The sequence below is a fragment of the Mustela nigripes genome, chromosome 1 (genome assembly GCF_022355385.1).
Source record: "Mustela nigripes isolate SB6536 chromosome 1, MUSNIG.SB6536, whole genome shotgun sequence".
Lineage (NCBI taxonomy): Eukaryota > Metazoa > Chordata > Mammalia > Carnivora > Mustelidae > Mustela > Mustela nigripes.
Window position 1 is genome coordinate 204,092,413 of NC_081557.1, and position 24,692 is coordinate 204,117,104.

The 24,692-nt window shown below is 58.1% G+C and overlaps 2 protein-coding genes across 10 annotated transcripts; both read right to left on the reverse strand.

The window, feature by feature from the left end:
• Nucleotides 1-124: 124 nt before the first annotated feature.
• Nucleotides 125-4,534, reverse strand: MFSD10 (major facilitator superfamily domain containing 10). 8 transcript variants are annotated; one of them, XM_059379874.1, is made up of 13 exons: nt 3,868-3,988; nt 3,212-3,393; nt 3,018-3,114; nt 2,676-2,779; nt 2,207-2,216; nt 1,967-2,128; nt 1,659-1,799; nt 1,423-1,534; nt 1,109-1,217; nt 917-1,007; nt 775-822; nt 597-686; nt 125-496 (listed from the first exon to the last, which is right to left on the reverse strand). In XM_059379874.1, exons 2-13 carry the CDS (start codon nt 3,383-3,385, stop codon nt 381-383), a joined length of 1,254 nt encoding a protein of 417 aa, XP_059235857.1. In that variant the 5' UTR covers nt 3,386-3,393; nt 3,868-3,988; the 3' UTR covers nt 125-380. The 8 variants fall into 8 exon arrangements, with proteins under 8 accessions (XP_059235857.1, XP_059235840.1, XP_059235892.1 ...); XM_059379857.1 differs by having other exon boundaries at nt 1,659-1,767; nt 2,207-2,365; nt 3,868-3,983; XM_059379909.1 differs by having other exon boundaries at nt 1,659-1,767; nt 2,207-2,365; nt 3,212-3,397; nt 3,868-3,952.
• A 592-nt stretch (nt 4,535-5,126) lies between these two features.
• NOP14 (NOP14 nucleolar protein) lies at nt 5,127-24,210 on the reverse strand. Of its 2 annotated transcripts, XM_059379835.1 has the most exons (19): nt 23,901-24,210; nt 21,019-21,153; nt 20,406-20,547; nt 18,181-18,323; nt 17,594-17,728; nt 16,708-16,830; nt 15,877-16,008; nt 14,823-15,090; nt 13,841-13,971; nt 13,283-13,368; nt 12,104-12,239; nt 10,148-10,249; nt 9,379-9,532; nt 7,919-8,078; nt 6,566-6,721; nt 6,258-6,405; nt 5,639-5,757; nt 5,410-5,565; nt 5,127-5,276 (listed from the first exon to the last, which is right to left on the reverse strand). In XM_059379835.1, exons 1-19 carry the CDS (start codon nt 24,093-24,095, stop codon nt 5,177-5,179), a joined length of 2,721 nt encoding a protein of 906 aa, XP_059235818.1. In that variant the 5' UTR covers nt 24,096-24,210; the 3' UTR covers nt 5,127-5,176. The 2 variants fall into 2 exon arrangements, with proteins under 2 accessions (XP_059235818.1, XP_059235828.1); XM_059379845.1 differs by lacking the exon at nt 6,566-6,721 and having other exon boundaries at nt 23,901-24,206.
• Nucleotides 24,211-24,692: the final 482 nt, after the last annotated feature.

A 24,692-nucleotide genomic window follows, 5' to 3' on the forward strand; every position in this document is an offset into this window, starting at 1 on the left:
AAGAACCTGGGACACTTCTCCATGGAGCTCTAAGAGCCTTCAGTTTACGTTGCTGCTTCTGGTGCCTGGGGCTCTTGGGGGTGGGGATGGTGAGGCACTGTGGGTATCGGAGAGAGGCAGTGGATCTGAAACAGCTGTTTTATTTTGACATTCAGAGGCCTAGCTGACGCTGTGCTGCTGAGAGGCCAAGAGAAAGCCTGGAAGGTTTTGGAGTCATGCTCCCAGTGGGACAGGCAGGGCCAGCAACACCTAGGGAGGAGCCAAGAGGGTGTCGGGCCCTCTGGGGCTGCAGGCCCTGGGCTGTCCTGGGTTGGGCCCAGGGGGAAGGAGGTCCCTGGCCCAGGCCTCCCCTGCCCCAGCGCAGGTCGGGGCTGGCTCAGCTACTCAGCCTTGAGAGTGTGGGCTGGAGGCCTCAGATTCCACAGGAGCAGGAAGGGGAGCAGGAAGAGGCCGGAACACACGGTGAAGCAGACCTGGGCCCCTGCCAGCCAGTATGCTGTGGAGAGACAGCCTGAGTGGGAACGCGGGCCCACACTGGCCCTGCCGCTCCTTGGCCCCAGGATGGTAGCAGTGCGGCCCTGGCCCTGTGCGCTTACCTGAGGCAGCCACCATAGGTCCCACTGCCCTGGCCAGGGCGCCCAGGCTCCTTAGGGTACCCATGATTGTGCCTTTCTGCCTGGATGAGCCTGAGGGGGAGAAGATGGGGAGGAGGCCATCAGGTGCCCGCAGGCCTCCTCCCAGCTGGGGGTCTCTGGTGACAGAAAGGCTTCTCACCATAGTTGGCAACCACAGAGGACAGGCAGGGCACCACGACTGCGGCAGCTGGCGGGAGACACCAGGAAGGTTGAGGTCAGCCCACAGGAGACACCAGGGGGGCTGTGACCCAGGAGCCCTGGCCCGGGGAAGGCCCACTCACCGAAGGAGTACAGCAGCAGCCCCAAGCCCAGCACGGGCAGCATGAGCCCCCAGCCGATGAGGAGGAAGGCCGGCACGAGCAGCAAGATGGCCTGGCGGTGGGCACAGTGATCAGGACCCACCCCTGCTGTTTCCAGCAGGGCTTAGGCCACAGCAGTGCTCCCTACCCCAGGCTTCCTGGGGAGCCCCGTACCCGCTTCACAGCTGCAATCTCCCCACCAGGGCTGATCCTCCGTGCGTAGGCACCCTGCACGGCAGCCATGGTGAGGCCGATGAAGAAAAACATCTTTCCCTGCTGGAGGCTGGAGGCAAGGGAGCGGTGAGCACTTGGGCCCTGCAGCTGGCTGAGCACCCCTGCTTCGCTGGCCAAGCCAGGGAGTCAGGGTGACAACCGGTTCAACACGGTCCTCAGGGCCAGGGTGGGAGCAGCCCTGCAGCTGGGGCGTCAGGCCAGGGAGATGGCAGGATGCTCCCAGGTCAGGTCCATCGGGGACCCAGCACCCCTACCTGCTGAACTGGAAGCGCTGGTGGGCAAGGAAGCTGAGCGTGTACTCCAGGCCGGAGAACAGGAAGAGATAGAGGAAGTACACCAAGCCCAGGCGGCGGAGGCTCTCAAGTCCTGGCAAGCAGTGGGGAGGGGCTGACGATAGCTGGGGGCAGGTCTGGGCTGATGGAGGAAGGGACCTGTCCCACCCTCACTCAGGACGGGGGCGGAGGGTGAGGGTGGTTGGGTGGCTCCTTACTGTCTCCAGCTGGTGGGTCCTGGCCTTGGGCCACGGCCGAGAAACGGAGCAGGGCCAGGGGGCTGAGCAGATCTGCAGCAGCTCGGAACCCAGGGGTGATGGAGGGTGCCTGGGGTGGGGGCAGGACTGGAGGCCAGGCGGCTGGGGAGGGGCAGGACCTGAATCTGCCCTGGCCTCCAGTTCCCCTGACAGGCTTTAGGGGCAGCGGCACCAGAAGACAGCCCAGCCTCCCCTGGCCTCCCTGCACACCCACAAACTGAGCCCCCAGCCCTGGGACCTCTCAGTAGTCTTTCTGGGTCCGCTCTTACCCGCTTCTCTGGGGGCAGAGTCTCTGGCAGAAAACAGAAAATGAACAGCAGGTTGGAGGCAGCGAAGAGCAGGGCCAGCCAGGGTACTGTCTCCGTGGGCAGGGAGGCACCCAGCATGGGGCCCAGGGTGAAGCCCAGTGAGAAGGCCACCCCGATGACTGCCTGAAGAGAAGGCCGCCTGAGCCAGGCACGAAGACCCCAGGAATCCCCAGCCGCTCATCCCCTGTCACCTGCACGCACCATGCCTCGGCTGCGGGCGGAAGGTGAGCCCAGGTCAGCTATGATGGCCGTGGAGAGGCTGACGTTCCCCTTGCTGATGCCCCCAATCACCCTGGAGGCCAGGAAGGCCGCGAAACTCCTCGAGGCAGCCCACACTGCGTATGAGGTGGCCAGACCTACCTGCCTCAGGGTGGAGCCCACAGGGCGGGTATGGTCACCTGAGGCCACGAGGGGCCCAGAGTTGGGCCGACAAACCCAGGTCACATCCTTGGGGCCCTGCCCCATTCTAGAACATCCAAGGGCCACTTGTGTTCCCAAGGTCCCCATAGGTGGCAGGAGCAGCTCTGGGAAAGCCTGGCTGGGCCACGGGACTACCACTCCCTCAAGCACCACACTCGGGGCAGTGAGGGGCCAACCCCCTTTCTCCCCAGAGGCCTGCCGGGCAGGCGAGAAGAAGGTGCACATTCCCACGCCTCAGGTACCCCCATACCAGGGACAGCAGCATCACGGGGCGCCTCCCCAGACAGTCCGAGATCGCCCCCGTGAGTGGAGCCAAGAGGAACTGCAGGAAGGAGAAGACCGAGCCAATGAGACCTGGAAGAGACAGGTTTTGTTCCCCGAGGTCTGGTCCTGTGGGGTGAGCCCTGCACTCCCACACCGTGGGCCTCCAGCTGAGGTGCCCTGACCACCCGCAGACATTGCGCTTGGATACTGGTGGCCAGTACCCAGAAGCAGGAAGGTGGGGACAAGGGCTGGGATGGATTGGAGGCTGGGCAGAGACACACATCCGAAGAGGGTTGCAGGGGCCCCAGCGCGGAGCTGGTGGGCCTACCTCCGAAGAGGACGCTGTTGTACCTCTTCTCTGCCGGCATCCTGATCGCAGCGGCAAACCAGTCCACTCCCCGCTGCCACGAGCCATAGAGGGGGTCCTGGGGGACACGGGACTGTGACGAGGGTGCGGGGCACCGGCAGCTGTGGTGGGGGGAGTCGGGGCGCCTCTAAACATGGACGAAGGGGGAGTCTTACGTGGGCGCGGCCGTGGCTCTCCAGCAGCCCTGGCAGCAGGGGCAGCAGCAGAGTGAAGGCCAGAAGGTCCAGCAGGAGGCCGAGGAACACCACAGCGATCACGCGCGTCTCCTGCGCCGTCTGCGGGCGGATGGGTGGGCGCGGGGTGCAGCTCCCTCCGGCTCCCCAGCCCATGATCCCGCCTGGCTGAGAGGGTGGCAGGTCTGCATGCGCCCGCCTTTGGGTACCCCAGCCCTACACGGGGGTAGACTGAGTCCCCCAGCTCCTGCCAGGCGCCCAGCCAGCCAACAGCCACCAAGAACCCTAAAGACAGCGCCTGCCCGCCCCGCTCACCGGCGCCCTCCCCCGATCCCGGCAGGCGGGAAACTCAGGGTGCGGAGTTGTGCAGAGAAACCGCAGCCACGGATGCCAACCGTCGCCAGGGGCCGGATGAGGGCATCGCGGCCCTGGGCACCATCCCACCCCACACAGCCAACCCCGTCCTCGAGCGGAGCGGGCGGGGAAACTGAGGCCCGGGAGGAGGGCGGCCCCGGGCCCCCGCCCGCCCGGACCCCAGACTTCGCCCGCACCCGGGACCCCGCCCCACCCCGGCTTGTCTCCCGGGCGGGACAGCGGGGAGTGCACTGGACGCGGGAGCAGCCCCGCCCTGCACTTGCCGCGGCCGCGCGCTCGGGGCGGACAGACGAACACGGAGATACCGACAGATGGACGGATGCCGAATAGACCGCCGGGCCCGCTGTCGGGGGCGGGGCGCGCACTAACCACGCCTCCCGCCCCGGAAGTGGCAACGGCGGGCTGCTTCCTCTTCCGGCCGGCTCGCTCTGGCCGTGGGGCGGATGTGGAGGGGCAGCTGCGCCCGCGGGGCCGAGTGTTACGGGGCTGCTGTCGGGGTCTCCGACGTGCCGGCCCGGGGCTGCGAGCGCACACACCTGTGTCCCGGGGCCCCGGACAGGGCGGTGGGGGCGAAAGACCCTCGAGAGCGGCAGCGGCCGGCCTGGCCCCGGAGGCCCCGGCCCTGCCCGCAGGGTGACGGGAGCGTCGGGAGACGCGGCTGGGCCCCCACAGCCATGTGCGTGCAGCCGGGCGCCGTATTCCGAACCCGGTCCCCGTCGCAGTCCGCCTCGCAGAGGCCGGGAGTCCGCTCCCACCAAACCGGGCGCCCCTTCCCCGGAGGACGCGCCCGCTCCCGTCCGTTCTCCCGCGCGCCTCAGAGCTTAGCCGCGCGGGTTCCTGCCTCAAACGGCAGAGTGAAAGTGTTCCTGAGTTGCGGTCCTGTGATCTCCGCGGAGCGGAGCGAGGTCTCCGCATCTGACTGGGTCTCGGGCAGAGTCCCGGATGGAAGGACTCGGTGAATTAAAGTCTTAGTAGCAACGGCTGGGGGACAGCACAGGCCGTGCCAGGAATAGCAGGCCAAGCCTCCTCCCTGTGCGGTGTTATTGGACCTACACATGTGGAGCGGTGTCCCCAGGGGGGGACCGCTGGCCCTAGGGGAGGCCCGCCGGGTATCCCTGCATCTCATCCAGGAACCCAAGGCTGCGCTGGGCAGGCGAGACCCACAGGCCCGCGGGGACACTCCGACCCCGTGCTCTGCACCCTGAGTTCTAACACCTGTCAACTTGTCCAAGATCGCACTCCCCATTCTCCCCACCATCATCAGGTCACCCTGTGGCTCAGGCTCCCACATCCATTCTGGCCACCCCTCAATCCCTCTGGTCACTGCTGTGGCCAGCGCATAACCTCAGGCACCGGTGCCACCATTCAGGGCTGGTCAGTGGGCCTCAAGCCTGAGATGTTGGCCTCTACCACCCACCAGCCTGGGGAGGGCCGGGCCTCCAGTCACCTGCCTCACTGGATGTTACCCGGACAGACCTGATTGTCCGGAGGCGCCTCTGCATGTGATGGGGCAGGACCTGGACGCAGGAGAAGACAGCCTTTATTCCGTTCAGTGCCTCACTGGGACACTATTTATTTTTTGAACTTTTTCCTTTTCAGAGCCTTCCATTCACCTTCCTGTGTGGCCAGACTATTAAAAAGCTGTTTAACTTTTCGCTTTCTTTCCGCATCCCTTAAAAAAAGAGAAAGAACCCCATTTTTACATTCACCTTGGCATTTTTACCGGCGTGACCCACCAGCAGCTGGCATCCATGCAGGCCAGTGCACCCAGCCCCACCCAGCCCGGACCCCCAGCCCCCGCTCACCGCTCCAGGGTCTCGGAGAGCTGCATCCGGGCCAGGAACTGGTTGTCCCTGCGGATCTCCCGCACAGCCCCTTTAAATTCACGCTTGTGCTTGTGGATCAGCCTCCTTCGCTCCTGCTCCTGCTTGCTGCTTCCCTGCTTCCTCCCAAACTCCAGGCTGAGGAGAGAGCCAGTGTCAGGAGGCCCAGATCCTTCTCTCTGCCCACACCCCCCACCAGCCCGACACCCACACTTTGACCAGCCGGGGGGTGAAGAGCTTCAGTGGCTCGGGCTTGCTCTTCGCACAGACCAGTGGCCGGCAGCGGGGCTCAGGTTCCTCCAGGTTGGCCAGCGCGCTCTGGCACAGTTCCTGCAACCAGGGACGTGGAGGCTGCTGCGGGCCTGGCTGACGTGAGGCCTCCAGGGTTGAACGCGGGCGCAGCCAAAGCCTGGCTCTGAGGGAGCCCCACCGCTGTGTGGACAGCCCCCGCTTACACCCCTGGGCACACTTCCTGCTGGCAGGACAACAGATGCCCAAGACCCTTCTAGAAACCTCTCTGGGCACTCAGGCCTGCTTCAGCACCAGCAGACTCTATGGACTCTCCTTCCCCAGAGAAACTTGTCACCATGGGCACAAGGGACCCACCCCTATGGACACACACAGGGGAGCCTTCACTCTACCTTGGGCGGCCACACCACGGGCACCAAGCAAGACCCCATCCAGGACAAGTCACTTCTCAGTTATCCCACTTCCATCATCCCCCGTGGGCATTTCTAGAGCCACCCCTCCAGACAACCTACCTGCTAACCTGCTCCCCACTTGTGGGGGTGGCCAAGCTGGCGCACAGGGCCACGGGGCGGAGGCCTCACCTGGAGCTCGGGGGGGTGACTGCGGCCAGCCAGGTGCTCCATCAGCAGGGCTCGCAGCGGCCTCACAATGGCGTAGAAGGATGGCAGCGAGCTGTAGAACTGCGTGCAGCCCTTCACCAGAGCCAGACACACAGCCAGGCAGGACAGTCTGCAGGGGGGTGGGGGGGCGACACCCAGCTTTAGGCCCAGAGGCAGGAAGGGGACCAGCTTGTTCCATTCCATCATTGCCACAGTCTGTCCTCTCGGCAAAAACCACAACCCCCAACACACAGCTCTGACAAACCCACCACAGGCCGGAGTATACGCACAGCGTGGTGTTGGGCAGGACAGCTGCCCCGTGTCCCTGAGCAGAGAGGGTCATCGTGCGAAATACAGCTGCGGACCCGACTGGACACTTGGCACCACTCGGCTTTGGGGAAATGTAAACTACATCCACATGGAGCTGACGCCCCACCCATGCCCTGCTGTTCAACACATGAAACAAAGTAACGGATGTTAGGAGCATGGGGAGCAACTGGTCCTGTAAAGTAACAGGGTGCTGCCTGAAAAACAGCATGGGGGAGTCCTCAGAAAAATGAAACCTAGAACTACCATGTGACCCTGCAATTCTGCTCAGTTGGTACCCAAAGAATGAAAAGGGCCTCAAAGAGATGCCTGCACCCCACATTTATGGCAGCTAAAATGGGAACACCCAAGTTTTGTGGACAGATGGACAGATGAGCAAAACATGGTCCATTCACACGATGGAACATTATCCAGCCTTAAACAGGAAGGACATTCTGACACCTGACCCTGCCTGATGAACCCGGAGGACATGGCACTAGAATGTGAAATATGCCAGCTACGAGAGGACAGACACTGTGATCCTACTTCTAGGAGGTCCCCGGAGGATCCAGAGGCTAGAGGCAGAAGGCAGACGGGGTGCCAGGGGTCGGGGAGGGAATGGGAGACCGGTACACAATTTGTCCTAGGGATGACAACTTCTGGTTGTGAACGGTGTTGGTGTCCGCACCAGGGTATAGACATACTGGATTCCACTCCACCGCTGGCTTCACAGTGAAAACGGTATACCTTCTGTTGTGTTTTACCACAACACAAGAATGTCAAATAATCCATAATTTTAAAAAATTAGAGAACAAAAGGACTTCTGACAAAAAGCCCCAGCCCTCCTGTACACTGAATGTGTGTACCCTCCTCACCCAATTTACACATCGAAACCCAGTCCTCACTGTGATGGTGTCTGGAGGGGAGTCCTCTGATCCATGAGCATGGGCTGTCTCCTTGCACTCAAGCCTTCCTTAATAGTGTCCGCCATGTCTTGTAATGTCAATTATCTTTTCCTTCCTGGTATTTAATTCCCATGTTTTATTCTTTTTGATGCTATCGTAAATAAAATTCTCTAAGTTTCCTTTTCATCTGCTCACTGTGTATAGAAACGCAGCTGCTTTTTTGTTGACTTTGTACTCTGCAATTTCACTCCATTAGTTTATTAGATCCAACAGCTTTTTTCTCATCTTTAGGATTTCCCCCCATTATCAGACCGTACCACCTGCATACGCCACACTGGTGCATGCATCCTCTGGGGCCCAGCTCTCTCCAGCTCCAGGCTGGCCCGGCCCTGAGCATGCCCTCCCTGGCGCACCAGGCACCCCCGCACCTACCTGGTGTGGTTGGCCTCCGTCTTATTTTGGGCCTTCAGTCTGTAGGCCCAGTGGAGGGACAGGCCTCTCCTCTGCCACGTGGCTTTGTCCTCTTCATCAGAAACCACGAGCAACTCTGAGTTCTTCCCAGATGCTCTGAAAGGATGCACCAGAGTGTAACCTGAAGTCCAAGCGGGACAAGGACAAAGATGGCCTCTGAGCATCATGGCTCACAGGGAAGGCTGTGCGTGATGAGGCCATTAGAAGACTCACTTCAGACACTCTCACCGTGTTGACTACACAGAGGTGGGGTTATAGCTCCTGCAGGGGTGACGGGGGCAACTGCCTAGGTCCCTGACCTCGTTGGGGAGACAGGCAGTAGGCCATACCCAGGAGACGGAGTATCAGAAAGCAATGCTGTGGGAAAAGGGGGAGAGTAGGAGCAGATGGCACACAGTGAACCTGGTCAGAGAAGGCCTGTCCCAGAGGATGAACGCTGGCACAGTGGACAGAAGCCCATCACCACCCAGAAGAGCAATCGAGGCAATGGGCGTGGCTGGCCTGTACACTGGGCACCACAAAGCCATTGGCAGTGGGGCAAAGGGACAGGAACCAATGCCTGCCCCCCACTGTAGTGTCCACTGTGCCTCAAGCTGTGGCCATCTCCCAACAGGTCCCCCAGGCGAGTCTGCGCCTCTCCAGGCCCAGGCCCAGCGCACAGGAGCACATGGCAAAGAGATCTATGCAGTACGGGTGCAGCGGCTGCATGCAAGGGTCTGCCTATGACATCACGAGGGGAAAGCAGGATAGACAGCGTGTCTGGGGTTGCGCGCCTGGCACTGGTGAGGTGGTCCACATGGCAGGCCTTATGGTCTACATTGTGGCATCAGATGGAATGAGCTATGATGGATGATCGATCGATCAGGGCAGGAAAGGTGGTCCTGAGGATGCGGAGCAAGAGGCAGAGCCCGGGGGGGCACCTAGACCACCAGAGAGGGGAGCAGTGGGGGGATCAGTGTTATGGGCGCTGTGGGAGGGGGCAGGGAGCCAAGACTAGCATAGCCCAGAAGGCCAGATGACACTAAAACTCCTTCTTCTTACAATACGGCTTCTGACAGGCACGCTTTCCAAAATTCCCAGCACTCTAGAAACTATGTAGACTGGGCTGCACACTAGAAATGTGGGCCACAAAGAGGGAGCGCAAATGTTCTTGTGGCCCAAAAACAAAACACAAGATCTTAATGATATGCTCACCTAACCCCAAGTATAAAAATGTCATTTCAACACAGAATCAATATAAAAGAACTGTTTCATGTATTTTTGACAATAAGCCTCGGTCCACCGGGGTCCATGCAGTGTGTGGCCGCTGGTGACTATGGCAGCGGGAACAGTGGGGCCCCGGTTCCCTTGGGTGCAGGGGTGTCCAGCCAGCCACACTGAGAGGCCACAACCCTGGACAGCGGGGCTTCAGACCAACTCACCACGGCCACACTTGTTTGGCGATGCGATGTAAAGGATTCCAAGAAGGAAATTCACGAGCTCAGGAATGAACCTCCGAGACAAGGACACGTAATCCAGGAACACGCAGCACACGAACAGGCCCTTCACCACGTCTTGGAGTGACAGGACGGGGCACTGGCATGGGAGCATAGGCTGTGGTCAGCTGTCAGGAAGAAAGTCCCAGAAGGCTGCACTAGCTACACAAGCTGGCACCCTGGCTGAGATCTGTGGCCCCAGAGCTGTCCCTGCACAGAGGAAGCACTGGCCTCACCACAGTGGGGCTAAGCGGGATTAAACCCGGTGGAGAGAGGCGCCTGGGTGGCTCAGTGGGTTAAGCCTCTGCCTTCAGCTCAGGTCATGGTCTCAGGGTCCTGGGATTGAGCCCTGCATTGGGCTCTCTGTTCAGCAAAGAGCCTGCTTCCCCCTCCCCCTCTGCCTACTTGTGATCTCTGTCAGAGAGATAAGTAAATAAAGTCTTAAATAATGTAAATAAATAAAATCTTAGAAACAAAACAAAACAGAAAACACCTGGTGAAGAGCAATGCCCTCTCCCATCAACCTGCCGCCAGCCTGCAACGTGCCGCTACTCAGTCTTTCTAAGCCAAAAGGAGAACAGAGACCTTATGAGACCCAGCACATCACCACTAATTCCAAAGGCTCTTTTCGGTGTCACCCCCTTTATGACCTCGTCTGGGGCCACTCCTGGAGTCTTCCTCATAGGCCCCCAGCCATGCACCAGCATGTATGTACCTTGGTGAGCAGCTGGCTCATGCACACCAGTGCGGGGGTCACCACAGGGTGCCGAAGGTCAGAGGTCGGAAACAACATCCCGGCAATTTTCAAATACATGAGCTGAAAGACAGCGTCACCACACACATTAGGGAGAGTGAAGTTCAAAACACGGCCTTTTGATGGCACAGGACAAAGCAGGTTTGGACCTTCCCGGTGAGGGGCCACGGCCCCCTCCCTGCACAGGTGGGGCACGCCCATTCTCACTTGTGCACATGCACACACACAAGCCAGACTCTGCCGGAACGGCCGCCGAGCACGGAAAACACCCAAACAGCAACAGGCAGATGTGGTGAGAACCGCTCACCGACACCCATTTCCTTGGACACGGGACCTTCCTGGGCTTGGCTCTCGCTCAGGGAAATGTAGGCTGAAGCCCTGTCCTGGACCCGTTTACTTTTCCCACAAGAGAGAGGCCAGGCCGCTGGCGAGGCTGCTGGGGAGGCCGTGGGTTCTGGGCAGGGGCGTAGACGTGCAACAGAAAGGGAAGGACACACTCCCTCCATGGACCCTTGAGTCCCCCTGCTGCGCTGGGCTCAGCACGGCCCCAAGGAGCCAACGTGAGCCAGGACTCTGGCCCACACAACTAGGATGCAAACGACAAGTGAGGCTACATGCGGCAGCGGCAGGAGCGCTGACGCCTGGGGTGCTCAGATGGCTGGGCGTCTGCCTTTGGCTCAGGTCCTGATCTCAGGGTTCTGGGATCCAGCCCCGCAGGGGATCTCTTTGCTTCTCCCTCCGCCGCTCCCCCTGCTTGTGCTCTCTTCCCATCTCTCTCTGTTCAAGGACAGTGCTGACTTGGAAGATGACACTCTCCAGGGACCACACCCCCCAGGAGGCACAAGAGAGGCTGCTTCACAGCCAGGCACCTGTGTTAGTAGGTTTTGCACACCTTCATCTGGTCCAAAGGCCCCCAAGAAACCCTCCCAGACCCCAGCACTGGGCCACTGTGAGCTCATGAGGAGCTCAGGAGCCCCCAACTTCTCCTTCCTGCTCCTGGCAGGGGCTCCAGGATTGGCCACAGACCTGCTGGGAGGGGCATTCTGCCGAGTCCCCCATGCTGCCCCCCGCCGGGACTCCAGGGGACACAGCCACAGGATGGCAGAGGGGAAAGCAGCGCCTGCTCCTCGTGTCACCAGCAGTGGACTGAGTGTCCGCTCAGGGAACTGCTGTGATAGCAACAGCCCGTGTATTGAGTGCTGCATCTGGGCCGTGACACAGTCATGACATGGGAGGCATTTACTGCAACCCCAGCCCCGCTCACAGACAAGGACACAGGTCCACACAGCTTGTCTGAGGAACTGGAAGGGTCCTGCCATGTGGTCTCTGCAGCAGGTGTCCGCTGTGACACACGGGTGTCTGCCGAGGGCTTGGGCTCCCGGACATTGGCTCAGATCCCACTTGGGTTGTGGGGGAGGAGCACTAAAACCAGGAGCACAAACCCTATATTTTTAAGCTTCTGTTAATCACGGCTCTTCATTTCCGCAGAAATCTTAGAACACAGAACAGACTGGGCAAGTATTTCTTCGTGGTCATAGATGCCAATGAGGTAGCCCACAGCTGCCATGGGGCTGTTAGAGCCCCAGAGGTGCTTGGGTGTCTCCGTGGGACCACAGCTGAGCCAGGGCATGGGCTCGGTCCTTCTGAACACAGACACGTTCTGTTTGCCCTAAAGCCTCTTCACCACGAAGGCTGAGCATAGCCCCATTCCCACGGTGTCACAGCAGTGAAACACATTCCCATGACTCGTTCGTGAGTAGATGATCCTTTCCACTTTGTTCCAGTCTGTTCTCCAGCTCAGTCTGGAAGCTCAAGGGCATGGCAAACCTACCAAACCACGCGACTTCCTCTCAGCCGGCCCTCTTCTGGCCGGCCGACAGCATCGGCCCCCAGGCCCAAGACCAAGCCCCCGCTCACCACATCAAGGCCTGGAAAAGCCGCCCGGCCTCTGGCCTCAATGGCCCCTTCCATCTCGTGCATGGCATCTCGCAGGACGAATTTTATAGAGTCGCTTGCGGAGTCAGGAAACATTTGGCAAAGGTTATATAACTGCCTGTTAACCAGAAACATGGGTCAGGGGAAAATGACCTCAGGTAACGAAATCATGAAGAATGCCCCCAAACCTCAAGTTCACCATGTTCTGTGACATCACCTGCTGGCTGAGCAAGTGAGCACGTAAGGCCCTGGACGCACCTGTCTCCCCTCACTGGTCTGGTTGCCCTGCTGGGCAATCAAGAGAAAGCGCCTGCTAGTGTTTGTTTCAGAACACCACTCGTACTTTTGCCATCTCCCAGAAAGTCCAGCGTCTCAGTAGTGACAGCAGAAGCCTAAGGCCGTAAGGAGCATGTTCTCTGAGACAGACTCAGGGAACGGGTCCAAGGTGCTGCCCACAGGAGCACAGCAGTTCCTCCCAAGCGCTGTGGTACCGGCAGAAGGTGGCATGGGGATGTGGGGGGTGCAGTGTGTGGCTAGCCCCAGACAGGCCCCTACAGCTCCTGTGCTCACTAACCCTCCCTCCAGCCAACCCGGGGCCAGGAGCCATGCTCCCGTCTCTGCTTTCATGGGGGTCCCAGTGCAGTGAAGGCTCAGCCGTCCCTGGATGGGGTGGGGACAGAAGACCAGGGGGCTGGCCTCCCTGTCACTCACAGCACCAGCCTGACAGGTTTCCCCCGAAGTATGGACCTGGAGCAGGCAGGTTTTTGGGCAACTCCAGGACATAGCCTACCCTGTGTCCCAAACACCCGGGCTGTCTGACCAGAACTGACGTTTCATTGGCAAATGAAACACAAAATAAGCCTCAAACAGCACGAACAAGCATGAAGCTGACCCGTTCGTAGTTAATGGCGTGTCCGTCCCCAGGGCCCGGGGGGGGGGGGGGGGGGGGGGCCCCCCCGGGCGCGGGGGGGGGGGGGGGGCAGGGGCAGCACACTCACCACTCAGAGGGGACTGTCGTCACCGAAAACCTGTAGCTAGTGTATACCGTGCAGCCCGTCTACAAAGTCAGCCTAACTCTGAGACGTAGTTTTATGACTGTAACTAGGGACATAGCTGTTCAGCTCAGCCCGGCAGTCTAGTTAACCCACCACTGCAACTTACACAACCAATTTATCAATCACTCGGAGGTTGGGTGGGTCATCTGTAGCCAAATCTCCAATGTACTCCAGAAGGAAGCCGAATAGTTTCTGCAGAACACAGATCCAGAGCAGAGGTCAGTGCCCATCCCCAGAACAAAACCACAGGTGCTGCCCTCAACATTTTGGCCAACACATGTGCACATGTCTTGGGCCACCGACGGGAGCATTATGCGGAGTGCAGGTCAAGAAGCTGGCCCTGCACCAGGATGGGCGGGTCAGCAGAAGGGCCTGGGGCACAGGCTTCTGCACAGCAGCAGAGAGCATCCAGGTCCTCGGGCAAACCAAGAGTGTGCCCAGCCAGCCCTGTGCCTCAGCCGTGAATGGGCAGCACTTGCTATGAAGAAAAGGCACATTCCACGTCTTCCTCTCCCGGACAGGCCGGCTCTCCCGCCTGCAGCCACGTGAGCCACATGCCCAGGCCTCCTCCAGGACTTGCGGCCGCAGGGGGCTGGGGCACACGCACCTGGACACACAGATGGGGGTGGGGGATGCCCTGACACTTGCCACATACACCACCTACTTCCAGTTTTGCTTTGTTTCCCACAGCAAGACTTGGATGATTGCAGGTCTGAATTCTCTCCACCACCACAAGCTGCTCCTCCCTCGTCCTTCCCGATAATAAAGATTTCAGTTCCTCGTAGGACTCAGGGGCTGTCAAAAACACAGAACACACTCCACAGTTAACATCTAAGAAAAGAGCCACGTTTCTGCTACCAGAGAGCTTAAAAACGAAACAGAACAGGGGTGATGTCATTTTGCCACGACACAATTTCAGGTGTGTCCTACAGACACCTCCTCCTACCATGACCGCCGATTGCGGATCTAAGGTGTGCTCCGGACGGTCCCAGGGGTGAGGTGCAGCAGGATGGGCTACTGTGGATCAGTGAAAAGGCAGCAGGTATGGGGTTTAGTGTCCACACTTGCTCAGGAGCTGGCAGGAGCCACGTGGCAGAGTGCTGTCACCACCCCAGATTCCCACTGATCGCAGCACACGCCGGAAAAAGCCAGCCTCTGGAGGTGACCGTAAGCCACGGGACAGTTTAGGACACTCACTAGAACCGGATTCTTCTCCACACACCAGACCACACAACATACAATGTTTGCTTTAAGGGGTTATGCGCCCAAATGAGTGTCCAGGTTTGGCACACAGGAAGCCTCCTCACAGGTGACTCCCCAATCTCCCAAGCCCTACCCCCGCTCTCTGGCAGCCACATTTCCACCACAAAAAGAGCAAAACGACCTCCAGTGGAAAGGTGTGTGTTGTCCTCCCGCTCCTGCTGGCCCACGAAACTATCCGTAGTCAACACAGGCTGGCGAACACTCTGGCCAGACACTGCCGAGCAGGACTGTGCCCATCACAAGCCCATACATTATAGGTGGGCACACAGCCACGTGTCCAGAAGCACACCCTCAGTCCCCACAGACTTGGCCTCAGTGAGGCCGACTTGTCACCAGGTCACCGAGGTCATCCCAGCACAAAAGAAAACCCAGTGTTTGTCTACCTGCAAACGTATAGGGCAGCTGGTTCCTGGCAGCTTCTTGAGCTCTGTGCCCAATGCTGGTCGTCCCTTCGCCCAGGGCCTGCCGGGGCTCTCCGCTGGGCCGCCCACAGTCCTCCTCACTGTCCATGTCCGATTCCAGGTCTGAGTGCCCATCAGGGTCACTGCTGTTCTCTGGGTCCTCCTCACTCAGGTCTTCACCCTGCTCCTCTTCACTCTCACCATCACTGGCTTCCCCGCTTTGCTCTTCCTCAATGCTCATCTTCCCATCCTAGAACAGAAGAGGGGGACCTCAGGCCTCAGTACCCCGGGAATGCTGCACACATGAGGAGCACGAGTGCCGAGAGCTGTCCCTGCCCTCCTCACTGGCTCCATGCCCAGCCTTGTGCTCTGGGCCCTCAGGGCCAGCAGGCTGGGAAATAGCTCCGATTCCTACTGCCAGGGCTCTGGGCCAGGGTCAGTGTCTGCCACGGAGCAGCAGTGACCCAAGGTGTGGTGGGCGCCCCGGTGGCCATGGGGTCCAGCGTCTGCATCTGCAGGGGCTTCCTGACATTGAGGCTATACCCAGAGGTGGCAGGACCTCACAGTATCTGGGGGTCACCTGTGGCTATGCTCTCCTGCCAAGTGCCCCAGTATTCTGTGAGCACCCAGCCCCTCGCATCCTCCTCAGCTCAGCACACCTGGCCTCCTCCTGGCCTACTACCCTGAAACCAGGATGACTCTCTCCAAAGGGGTAAGGGTAAAGATCTCACAGAGTTCTAGGAACTCCATTATTTTACCAGCTCCCTCAACAGCCTTGTGCTAAGCCTGCAAATAACCACAGGCTTATGAGCGAAGGAGGCTGATGTCAGCACATGAAGATCCAGCACGAGGCTGGCGGTGCCTCATCCAAGCAACTTGCCCATGGGTGCGGGATTGGAACAGCCGGGCACTCCCAGATGCAGAGTGCACGGGTATTCTCACAGACCCACTCTCCACCGCAATGAGCCGTTCAGATTCCAGAAACCGAGCTTCTGAATTCAGAGAGCAGGCCAGCCAGCAAAGGCAAACCCCTTACCGTGTAGGACAGTAGTCGCCTGTCGTCTTTGTCCAGAACGAAGCCGTCATTTAAGTCATCCGCGGACAGGTGCTTCGGTTTCCTAGCCTCGCTGCCCTCGTCCTCACCACGCATTCTCCGTAGCCGTGCAGCCTGGCCAGGAAGGAAGCACGTTGCGAGAGGCCTGCTGGCCCTGCCCTCCCACCAACCCCAGGCCAGGGTTCCAAGCCTGCGGGGACTATGGAAGCATCACACGCGACACCTCCTACCACACACAAATGGAAGCATCGCAGCACAAGTGCATCTGGGCATCGGAAGGCAAGCCTGCACGTCTACAGTTTGTCCAGCCCCAAGCTGAGTGGACCTCACTCCCCGCTGCATGGCCACGGGGGTGAGGGCAGGGGCTCAACCGTGCGGTTGTCTGCGCACAGGCTGCCAGCCAAGAAGAGGCCCCAGTGGGGGTGGACTACAGAGCCCAAGACAGAATAGCATGTCAATGTTCATTTTTGTTCTAATGCAACAAAAATTTAAAAGCCCTCTTTAAGGCACAGAAAATGAGTTGAGAAGACCGTGCACTGTACTGTTAGCTGCTGTTTTTAGACAAAAGAATCAGAGCACTCATTTCTTATTTGGTATATCTGGGTATCATCTGCAATTTTTTTGCTTTTAGAATAAAAAATGGAATTTAGAGAAAAAGAAACTTTATAAATTTTAAAGAGTCTAACAAGATTTCTTTGATAAAACAGATCATCTGCAGCCCACCTCAAAAGCAGAGAGGAAAGGCCTCAAACCCAGATCCTGCCGCCCGAGTGGTACTGGGCCCCAAGGTCAAGGTCACGGTCACACCCGCACCTCTAGCTGCTGAAGCCGCTCCTGCTCCTCCTTGGCCAGCTCCTCTTCTGACTTCATCCGGTTAGAGGGCTGGGCCTTCATTTCAAAGCCCAGCTCGCGAACCATCATGTCATATGCATCAGGCTATGGCAGAAAGAAGAACTTTTTACTTCTGGTTGCTTTTTATTTTTAACAATTTGCACAGGCAGCTTCTTGCATATCCAGTAACGTGCTGACACCACGATGGAGGGAGCCAGATGGTATCCATGTCTTTCCTACTTAAAATAAAACTGTTTTCACCAGTCTACAGAACCCTTTAAGATCAGAGAGGATTTTCCACTCCTGGACAATTCTCAAAACATAGCTGCTTTAACAAAACTAAACATTGCTCATTAGGCATGAAGCCCACAAAACAGGCTGGGGTAAACGTGGCAGTAATAGTGTGAGTGGCCCACAAAGGTGGACAGCTGGTCAGATGACATGGCCACCTGATGAAATCCCACATACTTCCTAAAAGCCAGACACATAGCTGAATGCCACTTTCAACAATTTAGACTAAAGTGGTAGGAGCCGCCCACTGCCCAGAGGGAAAATTCAGTAACCGTATATATGGCTATGTGGATATGTAACTGGAAAAGTCAAATACCATCTGAAGAAGCCCTCCCCTTGAAGGACTGCTCCTACCAGGAACATTTTCTTTAGTTTAGTTATCTGGGCGGAGATGCCGAAGCCTCTTTCTGCCCAGCTCTACACGGATACCACATGGTTCCACATACTCCATGAATCCTCACTAGAGAACACAGGAACTAAGAAAAGGAGGGCAGCTATCCATGTCAAGGAACAGGCCTGAAGGGACACCGGTCTCCACCTTTCCTCCAGAGAAAGGACCAGTCAGCTTGATACCCACCTTGGGTCGCTCCTTCTTATCCCTGTTCTCAGACTTGAGAGTTCTGTGTGTCAGGAGAGTCTGGATTTCTTTCCAGTCTTGGTCCAGCTTCTCCGTGAGCTCCAGAGCACCTTCCCGTTGTGCCTGTCTCTCCCTCTGCAGAGAGAGTACAGATGTGAGGCGTGCTGCCGGTGCGGGGTCACGAGCAAGAAGCCTCGCTTGCCACTCTATGTGTAATGTAGCAGCAGAACAGAGAGCCCGAGAGAGGAGGATCTCAGAAGAGTGGAGCTACAGAATCTCATCACACAGAGCTGAGTCCCTGCTATCAACTGGCCATCTTGACGCTCTGAGCAGTTTGCTGCTGATCAAAGACAGGCATACACGTCAACATATAAAACCAACCCACCAAAGACACCCCCAATCCCAAAACACAAAAGACTGTGAAAAGTATATAAAAGATGAGATTTAAAATAGTCCTATCCAAAACGAATGCTTCTATTAAGGTCACAGAAGATGCTAAATACAACCTAGACACACACAAAGAAAAGCAGCCCCGGAGCTGTTTTGGGGAGGATCCCCGGGCCAGAGCACCGGGAGCACTAATGCACCTTCTCCTGCTTAGACTTGGCAATGAGCTCTTCAATGAGTTCTCTGCGTGACCTCGGCTTCTCCCCCTCTTCTCCTTGCTGTTGCGGGGTCTTCTTATGAAGTAGCCCGCCACCACCTCCGAAATGGGCAGCAGTCAGCTCGGCTGGGGACCAAGAGCAGAAAAGGCATCTGTGAAGCTGGTGCTGGTGCTCAAACCAGTTCTTGCACTGGTCTGCCAACATCTACCCAGGGGCATATCGGAGAACCAACTTCACTGGCAAGAACCAATTCTCCCACAACGTGGCTGCATGAGACCCCAGGCACAGGGGCACTTAAGAAATCCCCAGAACGCAGGTGTCTGGGTGGCTCAGTTGTTAAGTAACTGCCTTCAGTTTGGGTCATGATCCCAGGGTCCTAGAATCAAGTCCCGCATCGGGTTCTCTGCCCCATGGAGAGCCTGCTTCCCCCTCTGCCTCTCTGTCTCTCATGAATAAATAAATTAAAAAAGAAAACAAAACAAAAACTTAAAAAAAAAAAAAAAAAGACAAGAAATCCACAGGATGAACCACCCCAAGAAAACTCAGAGCCATCAAATAGCCCCTGACTGTGACCCGATGCCTGGAAACACCAAGGATCTACTCGCTCGCTGCGTTTGAATCTCACAATCAGCAAGCACAGTAAAACAAGCTGGAGTCCGAGTCTCAGGATGGAGTGCCCAGGATAGGGCCGCGTGAGAACCAACATCCTTCACGCCTGCTCGGGCAAGGCTCAGAGCCTGAGCCTAAGTCAGGAAGCTGGGGCCACAGCCAGAGCCATGATGTTTAGTTGGCCCTGTTCTGTGGCAGAAGAGGGAAAATGCTGTGGGAATCATCAACTCAGGAATGGACAGAAACCTTAAAAAACCCAGCACCTCAGATGAGAAAACAGAGGCTAATGTGGGGAGCCATTTCCCCAAATCTGCCAGGAACAGAAACAGAACATTAGGGCCAGTTTCCCAGAGCGGGACCCAAAGCCCTGCCCCTGCTCCCAGCCACATCTGCGCAGATGACATGTGTGCAGGAAGGAGAGAGGCCAGTGTACAGAACCGCTGACTCCAGACAAGCTCTCTAGGCTGCCTGGCAGTGAGTCACCAGGGCCGGGGTGCTCCACTCCGAGCTCTCAGCTACCCCTGCTCTGCCCCCTAGAGCAGCCATGGGGCTCAAATGTCTGGGCTGTCCCTTGCCAGCTACTCAAGGAAACGACCTGAGTAACTCAAATGCCTTTGTTCCAAATCAACTTTTCTCGTTCTCTTGGGTTTCTCTCCTACCCAGGTGCTCCTGACCACCCTCCCCCTCCACGGCTCCTGGAACCCTTGCCTTCAGTCCTCACTCTCCCCAGCTCTTCCATCACTCCCCTTGGCTTCCCGCCACCCCCCGGGGGTGGACTCACAAGTTCCCACGGCTCCTTCTGCCAGCAGCTCGGCCCCCTTCCCACACCCTTCTGGAAAGGCTCTTGCCATGTGGCTTGCCCCCGAGCTCCAGGACTCAGCAGTGGTCTCCTCTTTTCCTCCCACCCCTAAGGCTGCAGCTTCTACAAGGCCTTCCCCGGATGTTGGATGGCATTTCAAGCTGCCCGAAGCCAGTGTGTGTTACAGTATAGCCCATCTCAGTGACTGGCAGTCCCACATCATTAGGTGCTCCAGCTGAAACCCTGGGAAGCCTCTGATCCCTCGTACACCTCCATCACAATGAGGTAAGAGCTACCTGACAGGGTTGACCTTTCCGATGAACCTCTCCTACTCTAGGGGAGGTCACCACATCACACAGCTGGACAAAATACGTGTTTCCTATTGATTTATTTGTAAAGTTACAGTAAATACATACACATTCAAAAGTAAGAGCTTTTCTAAGTTAATTGGGTTTTGAAGAGCTCATAATCAGAATCAAAGGATGCCAGAGAATTTCTACGGAACAGTTGAGCCCCCAAGACCCAACAATGGGAACACATGGAGCCCGATCCCCCCAGTCACCTGGAAATCACAGCCTCTCATGCTGATAAGCCCAAGGCCAGTTGCCCTGTGAAGACCAGCTTGTCAACACGAAGGTACTAAGCGCCTACCTTCATCATAGTGAGTTAGGACCGTCAAAGTGACCCCATTTAACAGGTAAGCATGCACACACAAAAAAACCCTCAAACAATGAGCCATACAGAGAGAAAGGCACAGAGGACAGAACTAGCAGACTGTCCCCTTGCTCCCAGCCCGTACCAGACAGTGTTCCACGTTCCTCCGTGTCGCTGTCACTATCAACAATGTCATTATGCTTCTCGATGTCTGCCAAAGACTGGCCGTAATGAGTTAATTCTTCATCTTCGTTTAGGTTGTAGATGCTTTTTTTCTCATGTTGCCGCTGACAGAAGAAAAAAATCAGCTTCCTAAAATTTCCATATCCATTTAATAGCAAAACCCCGTTATTTTCCCACTGTTTCTATAACGTGACAATGTAGCCCAAGCACATCAGACTTTCTGGGTCATTTGAGCAATGTTCCAAAGATAAACAAACAAAGATAAACAGAGCCCAGAGGAGGTAAACCATTCAGGGGCCAGCCTGAGCCATGCCAGTGTTCCACCATCGATCAGCTCTCCACCGGACCAAGCCAGGGGCTGCACGTCAGTCTATAACTCAGGACACATCACCACTGTGTCCTCGAGTCACGACACTTCTCCACCCGGCTGGCGGCAGACAAGGAGCAGCACGCACACTGTACCTCGTGGGGGGCGTGCCCACGCGAGTATAAGTGAATGACGGGGCAACCGCCTGCTTGTACTGGACTTCCGTGAGCAACGGCAGCATCAGACCCCCTCCCGTTGTCCTGCACACCTGCTGCTCCAGGGCAAACCTCTTCATCATCTTCTCCTCTGGGCTCATGGTGCTACTGTACTCCCCAAAGCGCTTATCTGTGAACACGTTGGACTTGTCCCTTTCCTTGTACTCCTTCAGTAATGTCTGGGTGCGCTGGAAAAGAGATCACAGAAAAATCTCACACGGGTCCTGGCATCTTTGAGCTCTGATGGCTTGGCGATCTTGGTCCCTACAGAGAAACCGCTCCCACAAGGGACACACGGTGGCTCCAGTGAACTGTAAGATGCCACTGACACCAACAGTCAAAGAAAGGGCTAATCTACTGGCTGGAAAGACGGGTTTCAGTTACTGAGGAAGCGGGGTTGCCCCAGTACAATGAAGGCAGAGAGGACTGTGTCTGGAGCTTAGGGGGCTCTCTGAGGCGTGCCTCGGCACTTCCATGCCCAGAACTAGAAGTGGAAGAAAAACAGCAGCAACTTTAAGAAAGCCAAACGATGAGCATGGAGAAGTCGCTCTGCCAGGTAGAGAGGCCAGAGGAGCTCAAGTTCTAGCTGAGAGGAAGGGAAACGAACAAGGAGGTGGAAAGGACGCCATACATGTCAACTATAACGTCCTGACCAATTAGACACAGAGACTGTAGTAAGATCGCTTATTTTCTCTTTGTCACATGAATGTCTTCGTTTGTCTACAGTCAGTCCTTGCTCCTCTGGGATTCCAGGTCTGCAAATCTGCTTACTTGCTAAAGGTTACTGTGACCCCAAACCACTACCCACAGCACTTTCGTGATCATTCATTCATGTGAGGCCTAGAAGGTACAGTCATGAGTGTGACAGCTCGAGCTCTGGGGGCAGGGACCTAGCCTCTCCGACCCCAGAGGCCTCTCGTTCCTGCTGGCTGTTGCTATGGGATCACAAGAATTTACACAAGATGGCTCCAGAGAGAGCTGGGCTGTACTGCTGTGTGTTACACACTCAAGTGTGGGTTTGGAGCTCGGCTTCCCCACTCCCGACCTGACGAAAATCCTGGAATCCTGGAACGGCTCCTCGCCTCCCATTTTCTCATGTGTAAATGGGGATAATACCAGTACTCCCCTCATAAGGGCGACTGTGTGCTTCTTGGTACAACACCTGTGTCATTGGGAGGGATGACAGACACATCAACTCGGCTTACCTCACTGCTGGTGTGAGAATGGAGAGTGAGGCCCAGCCACCCCAAGATGGCTCTGGGACCCACAGTCTCGCTGTGCACACGGCTGCTGCCCAGTGCCACCACTGACTGGAACAGAAGACACATGGGACGGTGCATTTGATTCTGAGGGACGGTCACCATCAAGAAGACCAGGCCCATCCTGCCGCCCTGTGTGTTTTGATGCACACAGCACGCTCCAACTGCCTAGACAACCCGAGTCCCCTCAGCACCATGCTGAGTCCCCCCCACCCCATGCTGTGCCACACACTCCGTGACAGAGGACAGTGTACCTTCGTCTCCATCTCTGGCATTTTGCTCACCCTTCTGATCTCAAGTGTGACTCCCTCTATGAAGGAGTTTCTGATCTTCCTATCCAACCTTCTGACTTGAGCCCCCAAAGCACAATGGATCGGAGGAGGCACCAACACCTGCCTCCAGGCCATTCACTGCAGGCCTTTGAACAGGGCACCGAGGTGACTCCGTCTGGTACTATGCGCATGAGCAAGCTGCCCTATTCGGGCTGTAAGGCTTGGGAAAGTAACAGACGTGGTGACTAGTGCTGGCCCCTGGAGGATATGGGGGGGAAAAGATAGGACTTTTTGGACAAACTGAGTTGCAAGAGGCAAAGCAAGCACAACAGGTTGTGCCCAGATCGTGAAGGAGTCTGAGAAAGACAAGCTGAGAAATTTAAGAATAAAAGCCAGTTGTTTATATGTCACCCAGTATATACTCAATGCGCCACTTAACCTTACAGTGACCGTTAGGGAAAGGCTGGGTATTATCATCTGAGCTCTAGAACTGAGAAAACACGCTTAGCTGGTGGAAACAAATGGGGCCCCTCTAGAAATGGGGCCCCTCTAGAGCCCACGTGGCCAGGTCCCTGGTGGCTTCCCTGGAGTGTGCCCCCGGGGCCTTATCAGCCCCCCCCCCCCCCCCCCGCCATAAGTTCATCTAGTCAGCTCCTTGCAGTAAGGACGAGAGCCGGTTCAGTTCGAAGGTCTGGACAGCGCCCTGATGGCAGAACAAGGATGGCAGGCCCAGGAAGGCTGGGGTCCAGTCTTCACTGACCTCCATCTCCCAGCAGCTAAGAGGGAGGGAGCGTCTACCTTCACATTCAAACCCAGGGCAAGCCTCGCCCTTCGCTGAGACCCTGGGAAACGCGCAGGTCCTTTCCGTGCCCCAACTACCCCCCCCCCCCCCCCCCCCTGTTTTCTATAGGATACTATGTGTCTTCCCCACGGCAACAACTAACACTGTCACACCAAAGACCACGTCTCGGAGGCGGCACACGGAGTGCCGTCTGAACGCAGCCCGAAAGACGCGGGATACTCGGGGACCGAAAGCACGGAACGTGGCATTTCGGTCCCCACGCGCGGGACACGCTGCTGCGCTCGAAAAGAGAGACGCCCTAGTCCCCCCACATCCGTGAGCTCCCGCCCCTGCGAAGGCAAGGGTGCGCGGCCGCCGGACCAGAGGCTGCATGCCCCCGCAGAGACGGCCGCAGGAGGCGCGCACAGGCGCCCCGCGCCGGGGTCCGGAGGCCGGGAGCACACGCGCGCCGCAAGCCCACCTAGCGCCGTTTCCCGGGCCGGCTCCCCGCAGCTCGCCAGAGGGAGACGCGGGACTCGCGCTCCGCCCGCGGGACGCAGTGTCCCGGCCAGGCACGCGCCCCCGCCCCCGCCTGTCCCCGCGGCGCGGCCCCCGACCCTCACCTTGTGCACGGCCCGCGCGCGCGACACGCCGGGCTGCCCCACGGCGTGTCGCGCCTTCCTGCCCAGCACCGGAAACTTCTGTCGGTTCACCTTCACCTCGAACGGATTAGGGTTGGGCCTCGCTCGGCCGCCCTGCGCCCCCGCCGGCGCCCCGGCTCCCCTCGTGCGCGCCGCCGCCAGCCTGGCCTTGCCCATGGCTCCCCCGCCAGCCCGCAGCCACACTCTGCCCGCCGCCCGCCGCCCGCCGCCGGAAATGAGGGCGGCCCCGGGGCACCGCCCCGTCCTCGTCGCGCGATAGCCAAAGAGCGGCCGTGAGTACTCGCAGCCCGCAGACTAGCCTACGCGTCTCCAGGCAAGTGACTACAACTCCCAGCAGGCCACGCTCTCCCGACGCACCGCCCCCTCCCTGCGCGCGGCCTTCTGGGAGCCGATGTGCCCCGTGCAGCACCGCGCTGCGCCGCACCCGCCTCAGGGCGCGGCGGCGAGGGCAGCGCTCGGTTCCCTCTTCTGGGAAGCCGTTGGAGGGAGCCGGCCGCGGTGCGGGTAGGCGGCGGCGGCGGCACTAGCAGCCGCCGCCGCCGGGGCACGGCGCAGCCGCGGAGCCCTCCCTGAGGTGGGGCTCGGCGGAGACTCCGGGCGGCCCGGGAGCCGGGCTCCCAGGAGCAAGTTGCCCGTGCCAGGCGCGAGCGATGCGGACGAGAGCCCAGGCCCCGGCGCGGCGGCGGTGAGCGCGGAGTTCCCGGGCGACCGCGCTGCCGGCTCCCCTCGCCTCAGCGACGCCGCTGCCGAGGG

Excerpts from the sequence above, each read along its gene's own strand:
- MFSD10 (XM_059379866.1), bottom strand. The coding sequence starts at position 4,519 with ATGCGGAGACCTCGCTCCGCTCCGCGGAGATCACAGGACCGCAACTCA. Across the intron at positions 2,780-3,017 it reads CAACAGCGTCCTCTTCGGAG|GTCTCATTGGCTCGGTCTTC; the intron begins GTAGGCCCACCA and ends TGTCTCTTCCAG. Across the intron at positions 1,800-1,966 it reads CTCTGCCCCCAGAGAAGCGG|CCGCCTGGCCTCCAGTCCTG; the intron begins GTAAGAGCGGAC and ends GCCCCTCCCCAG.
- NOP14 (XM_059379835.1), bottom strand. The coding sequence starts at position 24,095 with ATGGGCAAGGCCAGGCTGGCGGCGGCGCGCACGAGGGGAGCCGGGGCG. Across the intron at positions 6,406-6,565 it reads GTCCTGCCCAACACCACGCT|ACTGTCCTGCCTGGCTGTGT; the intron begins GTGCGTATACTC and ends ACCCCCCTGCAG. Across the intron at positions 5,277-5,409 it reads CTCTCCGAGACCCTGGAGCG|GGATGCGGAAAGAAAGCGAA; the intron begins GTGAGCGGGGGC and ends TCTTTTTTTAAG.